Raw genomic sequence first — 8,850 nt, forward strand, 5'->3', positions numbered from 1 at the left:
GTTTAGTTTTTTAATTTTTTATTTGATACTAATACTGATATTTTTTTGCAGATCCTGTGATTATGTCTGTCAAATCATCAACTTCTTATGCACAAGAGGATTTAGATCTTATTAATTCTGAAATTTTTAATTTAGAACAATCTATATCTCCAATGAATTCTGGTGCAAGAACACCAAAATCTGATAGTTGTGGAGAATCTTATTCTCGACCAGAACCATCAACTGACTTATTTAATTTGCTAGATTCAACAGAGGTAGTTAATAGTAGATGTAAAACTTCAAGTGTAAAAGAAGAAATTGTACCTGCTGTGAAATCGGAGATAACTGAAAATACAGAGATGGAAGTGAACACTATGGCAGTGCAATTGGGAATTGTTGAATCTGATGTAACAATGAAGCATATACAAAAAGATTTGACTCTTAAAGAAGAATTAAAAGGTATCAAAATAGAAGATGAAAAACCTCTTGATAAATCAGAAGGATTAAAGCCAAAAATTTTTAATCGAGGTGGACTAACATTCTTTCCTGGAGCCAAATTAGAAGCAAAAGATTTCAATGAAAAATGGTAAATATCTTTAAAAGATGGTAAATAGTGATTAGCTAATTAAGTATATTATAATATGTATTAGTCAGGGTTTTTATATATAATTATCTGTTCTTACGTTACAGGTATTCAGCTAAAGTAGTTGAAACTGACTGGGATGAAAGGGAAGTCTTAATACGTTTTGACAAGTGGAGCTCAAGATTCGATGAATGGATACCTATGGATAGTTCTAGGTTACGTGTATTGCAAACACAGTTAAGGTAAGTAGAGGTACATTACTGAGACTAAATAAAAACTATTTAAGTTAATACAAGTAAAAAAGTAATAAAAATGTTTCTACATGAATAATTTTGACGTGATTTACTTTTTAAATTAAAGTATGTTATGTTAGTACTTATGGATCTATTTTTTTTTAAGTGAACAAACGTGGAACCCACCATCTCCGTAAGTGGATATTACATAATTATAATATTACATAAAATAAATAAAAATTTTGAGGTATAAAATATATTTCAGGCAGTGGTTAAAAATATTATTAAGTTATTTTATCTCTTATAATACTAGTAGTAAAATTTTATTTCTTTTTTGTAATCTTTTCATTTAAATCTACATTTTCATAATTTTAAATTAAATATATTTTGTTTATGCGTCAATCATTACTACAAACTAAACTTTTCCAGTTTAGTACAATATATGTGCATATGTGAACTTGGTCTTTGAAAAAAAATTTCATTTTTAAGTTATTTGTATCTACCTACGTTTTGTAGATTATGCCTATAGAAATCGATATTTAAAAATTTTGTTTTCTCAAATGTGTTCTTTCAATGGAAATTTTAAAATTGATATGTGTATTATACAGCAAAAGAATTTTTGAGAATTTGCAATATGTTCTTTTTTTACAATATTTTACAATTTTATTACAAATGTGATATGTAATATCTACAGTTAGTGTTAATATGAACATTAGATAAAACCGAAAATATAAGTTAAAATATACTCGTTTTAAATTTTTATATAAAAGTTTTGCAGAATAACCATATATTAGAATAAAAAGAAATTGCTTTAGAATAAAAAGAATAGAAAGAAGCTTGTCAAAGAAATTTTTTTTTTTTTCTCAATCATTTCCGTCTATTTATCACAATAGTGATAATGTCTTTTTGAATATGGTAATGGGGTCATTTCAATTCTTTAGGGAAGCAAAAATAAAGGACTTTTCAGTGGGAGAAAGGATACTTGCTACATGGGCTGATGGCAGAAAGTATCCAGCCAAAATAAATGCCATCTTAGGAAATGGTTAGTGATCTAACCTTAACTACGTATGTGTGAGAGTTACCTGTGTTATTCGTTTGACGTTTCTTGGTAGGATTTCTTTCTGCATCGGGAAATGGTGCCTTTTTAATTTTTAATTATTTTCACAGATAGATATGATGTACTATTTGACGATGGATACGCAAAGACAGTTAAATCGTCAAAAATGACAAAAATCGCTACAACATTCTCAAAGGTACAGCTTTTGTTGTTAGGTTATGTTATATTATCATTAATATACAAGTTAACTAGATATAACCATATATTTTGTTATTATTGCTAGAATGATCTACACTAAGATTAGACTTTTTGTTTGCTTTATTAACTTAATTATTAGGAAATGTAATAATTACAGGAAATACATTTTTATAATGATATACTATTTAAAAAAAATTGATATTCCATATACAATAATTTATTTTATTTATTGTTTAAATACGCAAAGTTATTGTTGTTGATCAAAATTCTATGCACTAATTTTAATACTATGCATTAATTTTTATTTATAATTTTTAGAACTTTCATATTATAATTAGTATCATTGTAGAATAGAATCACTTTGAAAGCAAGAAATAAAACGGATAATTTTATTTTTAGGAAGTAAACAAGAAAGAAGGGACAAGAAGAGAAAGCATACAGTAATGGAGTTATTTCATACACATTCTAGAAAACGTTCAAAAAATGAAACAGACAAATTAGCAAAAAAAGAAGGAATTATAATCAATGAAAATACAGAATGCTTTTCAGAAAATAAAATTGATTTGGATGGTACCTTGTTCGGACCTTGTTATGATCCAGGCACAGATTTGTTACGAGGATTTGATACCAATGTATCTAAAGTGAAAACTTATACTAAAAAGAATAAGAAAGAAACATCTAAAAATGAACTAGATCTGACAGAAGACGTGGGTCCAGAATGGGTAGATGGAGAACCTCAAGGAACTGAATCTTATATAGTTGATGGAAATGATGGTACAGTAAAATAAATACATATGTTTAAAAATTTTCTATATATATATTTTACAATATTCTGTACAATGTAGAATTCGAATAATATGAATGTTTAATGTATTTGCATTTTTATAGGGCCACGTCGATCAATAATAGTGGCAGATAAAAGGTTGCCACCAGGCTGGCAAAAACATTTCACTCAAAGAAAAGCTGGTACATCTGCTGGAAAATGGGATGTTTTATTTTTTCATAAATCAAGTGGGAAAAAATTCAGATCAAAAAATGATATTAGAGCATTTATGGAAAATCAAGGACAATTTGATTTTGATCCAGAAAAATTTGATTTTTGTATTCATCGGAAAAAGAAAAATCAAACTCAAAAAGTAAAGCAAGATGTTGTGGATACCCCAAAAAAGATTAAGACCTTATTACCTAAGGCGAAAGCAACACCAGTAACTGATAATTCATTACTTGTTCGTACAAATACACCAATTACAACTTTAGTATCTACGTCAACTACATCTATTACAGGTGGTGGTAAGATTCTACTTTTCCTTTTTATTTTTATATTGTTCATTATATCTTATTGAGTTTACTTTTTTATGCTTACCTGTATTAGGAGTAATTTATTGTAAGTACTAGGAAACAGCACTTTTGATTTAAATATATCTCTATAAATAATTGTAGTAAATATTAGTGCAATATAAATAATGTGTCATAAATTTTTGTATGCTAAATAATTCTTCTTTTGTCTACTAACAGCTGTTTTTATTGGTGGACTTCGAGTAGAAATGGAAGACAGTGCTTACAAATGTCCAAAGCAAGGATGTAGTAAAACATTTAGAAAAGAAAATCTTTTGCAAATGCACATTAAACACTATCATCCAGAGTACTCTAAATTTTTGGGATCTACACCAAATGTTGCAGATTTAGCTTATGCAAGAATGATTGGAGAATCTGTTGAAGATATTATTCCAAAGAAATCAAACAATTTATTAGAGAAGTGTAATAAAGTTGGAAAAAGAAAATGTATTCAAGATAAACCGTTATATGTTGCACCACCATCTGCAACAAGTAATATTCAACCTATGTCTCCAACAATAATTGTACCAACTATATCGGAAATAGAAGATGAGGTGGATCAAGCAGAAAAATGTAATGATGTACAAACGGAAGGTATTAAAATAGAGAGTATGTCCCCAATTTCTAGTCACAGTTTGGATATGGATGATGAAACCGAGAAAAAACGGGAAGACACATGTGCAATGTCGCCTGGAACGTTATTTGATATGAAAATTCGGGAAGAAAAAGTACAAAGCGGTATTAAAACTCTTCTTCCAGTAAGGTCAGCAGCATCTTCAGAAGTACAGAGAATTGATAGGTCAAAGTCTTTAGATGAAGCTATTCACATCGATAAGATGAAAGGACAAAGGAAGCGACAATTATCAGAATATAGTTCTGATATATCAAACAGGGGTAAAAAACGGCATGGTAATAATGTACCTCTTGTTTTGTAGTCACTTTAATAAATTAAAAATATAAAATGTTATTCTGCAATAGGGATTCAAGAACTTGCAGACGAGTATGGTGATTTGGATGATAGTGGCATGGATACAGAGGGACCAACTACACTTATGTATAGATACAGCCGTAGAAAATCAGATTCAAGAAGTGATGAAAATAGTCAAAGCAGTAAGTTTTCATTATCTGGTATACAGGGTGATCCTTTTTATTTTTTAAATGTCTAAATTTCGGAAACTACATTGAATTGGTAACCTGCTTCTGGGGGACTAAGTGAGATGAGAGGGGACACTAGTACCTGCAGGTGTAAGTCCGCGAAGGGCAAAGGTTATATTTTTTTCTACAAAATGGTACAGCGTAACGAGACGAATACAACGACCTCATATGTTGCATAATTTTATTCAAAAATGCAACGGCAAACCGTAAATAATTATTCCATTTGATAAAGTAACGTAGGCATCTCGCAGTAATTGCGTGATGTTAAAAGTATCACTTTAAAAATGCTTATGGCCCTGCAAGATGACATCAAGAGGTGTATTCAAACATGTATTGATGTTCAGGGCAATGTATTCAAGCACTTGCAGAGACACTAGTACATCGAATGGTTGTTTTTCGACATTTGACGGTCGTTACTTAGGATCGTAGCGATTAGTGCGAGATGCCTCCGTTACTTCATCAAATGGAATGTTCATTTACGTTTTGCCGGTGTATTTTTCAATAAAATTATGCAATATATGAGGTCGTTGAATTCGTCTAGTTACGCTCTATCATTTTGCAGACGAAAGTGTACTATGTGTCCTTTAAAAAAATGACCATACGCTTGCACTTAGCAAACTTACATCTGCACACATTAGTGTCCCTCTTCATCTTATTTAATCTCTCAAAAGCAGATTTTTCAATTAGCGTAGTTTCCGAAATACAGTAAAGACTCCATAAGAGTTTGAAATTCGGTCCGTTGTGGAACAGTTACGGAATAGGTACTAGATTCTTCAAACTATTTGTATTTTACCGACACCGACGGACGCAGAAAGAGACAGTGGACAAAGAAGAGAGAGGTATTGAAAGTTCAGACAGTCATAAAAACTTAAATGCCTACATATGGGTGAGACAATACTAATACAAAAGAGAAACTTTTTTATTTTTTTGTATTTTGTCGATAAAACTTTTACTAACATATTCACGATATTTTTCTGATTAAAATGAGACCAAATACGGTATAATTCGGTTTACATTTAGTTACTTAATAAGAAATTCCACACATGCGTATGTTCATACACACATAATTACGTTCTCGCTAAGCATAAAACTCATATGTGTATTCTTATGTGTCCTTTAAACTCGTCAGAGGTCGAAAATCGTTTCTTACTCTCCGTTAATTGATCAAAGGCAATGCCGCTTACGAACAGTTAACGTGTAGAAAACTGCCCCATTCGAGAATAACTGAATTGATTCAGTTCTAGTACTGGATAACTGTTCGTATTCGGCACAGCTGTGAAACTCTTAACGGAGAGGTCCTCCATTAGAAAAAGGTAGCAGGCAAGGGAAGATTCACAAGCCCAATCAACACAACCAAGTTTTGTAACAATATTGTGTTTGGTATCATTTTAATCAGGAAAATCTCACCAATATTTTGATAAACTTTTTATTAACGAAAAATTGAAAATAATAAACTTTTGTAGTTTTGTTAGTATTGTCTTACGGGCATGCCGTCACCGAATTCGATATCATTCTGTATAATTCGACGCATTTGTACTAAATGCTCCTTTTTAATTTTATTATTATAAATCTTATCCATTATAAATCACTTTTATTTCTCTGTAATATAAAGTTGCATTTCACTGTTTTATTATTTTATTTTTCTGTAGGTCAACTAAACGATTCTCGTGTTGAAAGAGATGATCCTTTAAAAGGGGATACTGGTAGAAAAGATACTAATGATGGGGAAGGTATATTGTTTATTTTTTTTCACACTTTGCTATATTTTATTTTATTGAAATTCTCAGTGATTTTAAATTCGAATCAGCAATCCAACATTCAGAATATTTTTTGTTATTTCTTATACTTTGGTGATATTTCTTTCATAATACTTTAAGTTTAAAGATATATTCATGCATGTACTGTGTTGATTAGTAATCTATAGTTAGCTTTTTATGACAACTTATAAATAATATCATTCTAGAAAATGAAGGAATTATGATGATGATTAATGGTGAAATGATAAAAGTGGAACAGCTTCGTAGAGAAGAAATAATAAATTGTACCTGTGGATTTATGGAAGAAGATGGTTTAATGATACAATGCGACCTTTGTTTATGTTGGCAACATGGTCATTGTAATGCAATAGAAAGAGAAAAAGATGTACCTGAAAAATATGTTTGCTTTATTTGCCGGAATCCATATCGACAACGGTCATCCAAGAAGTATTTTCATGACCAGGATTGGATAAAAGAGGGAAAACTACCAATGTTACCTAATAGAACAAAGAATCAGCACCGCGTTAATGAAAGGACGGCTATGTTAAAACGTTCTTATGATTTAGTTGCTGCCCTTTTACAGATACAACAAGTTTTGTATAGTTTAAGGGTAAAAATTAATGTAGCTCAGTAAGTATTAGCAGTTTTTTTTTCTTTTTTTTTTTAACAAATTGGGAAGTACGAAAAAAAAATGATAATGAAAAATGATAGTGAAATTTATACGACAGGAAGAAAGATCATCCAAAGTTATACCTTTGGGCTAAAAATTGGGAAAAAATTGAAGTACCAAAATCAAATACGATACCAGTACCAATTATGGAAGTTACAAAGCCGGGAAAAGATTGTACAGATACTGTAGCTGAAGCGTCGCACAGAATCGAAGTAAAAATGGAAACAAAGTTTTGTTTAAAAGATGAACATGATGAAAAATCAATAGCTTCGGACTCAGAATTAATGAAAATTTTGGAAGAGGATAATACAACTCCCGATGAGTCTAGAGTGACCTGTAAAAAAGATTTGGTGCATCAAAGTAAGAGTCACATTCTTCTTGATGTGCTTACAAAAAATGATGTATCAGAAGAAAAATATAAGGATTCACTAGCTTCGGATGCAAAAACAAATACAGGTAGAAAGAAACAAGTTTGGTTTGCTTTCATAACGAAGAAAATTTTATTTTTATTTTTTGTACACAGATTTATTGACTAATCAAACCAATGTATCTGAAAATAATACATCTGCATCAATTGTATCAGCCAATCATTCGCACGAAGAACTAAATAAACACGAAATATCAGCACCATTGCAACCTTTTATACCACAGCCAGAAGCACCAATTGATCCAGGAGAATGTCGAATGCGATTATTAGAACACATTGAACATTTTCAAAATCATATAGATGCAAAATTAACATTTATCGAGGCACAAGTTTGTGGTTAGTAAAATTCGCTTATATATTCCATATTTAATAAGAAAATTAAATCATCTAATATTTAATATACTTTTATAGCTTTAGAAGCTATGGATCCTGAAGATGTACCTGATTCAGATGTTCAGCCCCGAACTAAACAAACAGTTCAAATGCTTCTTCGAGATTTAAATACAGTACGAAAATTAGCTGCTATATGTTAAATTCGAATTATATTTTTAGAAAAATTTTTTAATAAAATTTCTAAAAATATAATTTGTGTTTGTGATAATTCTAATATAGATCCCAATTTCGTATACTATTGATTATTACTAAAGCAATTCTAAGTAATTTTCTCGAATTTTAATGGAAACTTGTAATTAGAAACATACAGTTGTATTTTATATTGTATGTATAGTAAATACAAACTAATTTCTACTAACGAGTATACACATGTAAATATTAGATAGAAATAATAAGCTATAATTGTATTATAAAACAACATTCATTTCTGTTTATGCATAGTCATGATTCAACTGATTATGGTATTGTTTATAGTTATATTACTGACATTGCATCGATATACAGGGTGCATCTTTCAAGATTAATCATCATTTTTCAAGTATTTTCGATAATTTGCTTAAGAAATGTTTTGAACAAAAGCTAGTCAACCTTCGGTCCGTTACACATTTGGGTGTTAAAAATTTCCAGAAAATATTGTTTTCAATAAAAAGTTAAGTCAAAGTCAACTTTTTCAAATGGCACCATATATTTTGGACTTCACAGAGTTGTAGCTGAGGTCAAAACGAATTCAATGACCTGTTATACTATGACCTTGAGTTCAGAAATTTAGGTTTGATTAACAGAAACGTTAATATGGAAAATTATTTTATTTTAATCAAATTACGGTATTATTGTTTTCATTGAATTTGTTTAATAAATTCATTAGTTTGACAGCCTTAATCTTATTTTGAATATGTAATTTGATTGAAATAAAATAATTTTCCATATTAACGTTTCTATTAATCAAATCTAAATTTCTGAACTTAAGGTTATCTCACATAGTATAATAGGTCGTTGAAATTGTCTTGACGTCAGCTACAACTCTGAAGTCTAAAATGTATGGTGCTATTTAAAAAAGTCAAGG

At 29.9% G+C, this 8,850-nt stretch overlaps 1 protein-coding gene across 1 annotated transcript in view; it reads left to right on the forward strand.

Annotated features, from left to right (window-relative positions):
* The window catches only part of LOC108574101 (PHD finger protein 20), a 9,125-nt gene extending 1,198 nt beyond the window's left edge, over positions 1–7,927 (forward strand). Inside the window, exons 2-16 of the mRNA XM_017936619.1 lie at positions 52–565; positions 670–804; positions 962–988; positions 1,737–1,837; positions 1,963–2,048; positions 2,419–2,824; positions 2,939–3,340; positions 3,423–3,434; positions 3,566–4,294; positions 4,364–4,495; positions 6,190–6,270; positions 6,504–6,927; positions 7,026–7,423; positions 7,491–7,730; positions 7,806–7,927. Of these exons, the coding sequence (XP_017792108.1) occupies positions 52–565; positions 670–804; positions 962–988; positions 1,737–1,837; positions 1,963–2,048; positions 2,419–2,824; positions 2,939–3,340; positions 3,423–3,434; positions 3,566–4,294; positions 4,364–4,495; positions 6,190–6,270; positions 6,504–6,927; positions 7,026–7,423; positions 7,491–7,730; positions 7,806–7,927 (3,809 nt within the window). The remainder of the gene's footprint in view (positions 1–51; positions 566–669; positions 805–961; positions 989–1,736; positions 1,838–1,962; positions 2,049–2,418; positions 2,825–2,938; positions 3,341–3,422; positions 3,435–3,565; positions 4,295–4,363; positions 4,496–6,189; positions 6,271–6,503; positions 6,928–7,025; positions 7,424–7,490; positions 7,731–7,805) is intronic.
* The last annotated feature ends 923 nt before the right edge of the window (positions 7,928–8,850 follow it).

The sequence above is a fragment of the Habropoda laboriosa genome, unplaced genomic scaffold (genome assembly GCF_001263275.1).
Source record: "Habropoda laboriosa isolate 0110345459 unplaced genomic scaffold, ASM126327v1 scaffold209, whole genome shotgun sequence".
Classification (NCBI taxonomy): Eukaryota; Metazoa; Arthropoda; class Insecta; order Hymenoptera; family Apidae; genus Habropoda; species Habropoda laboriosa.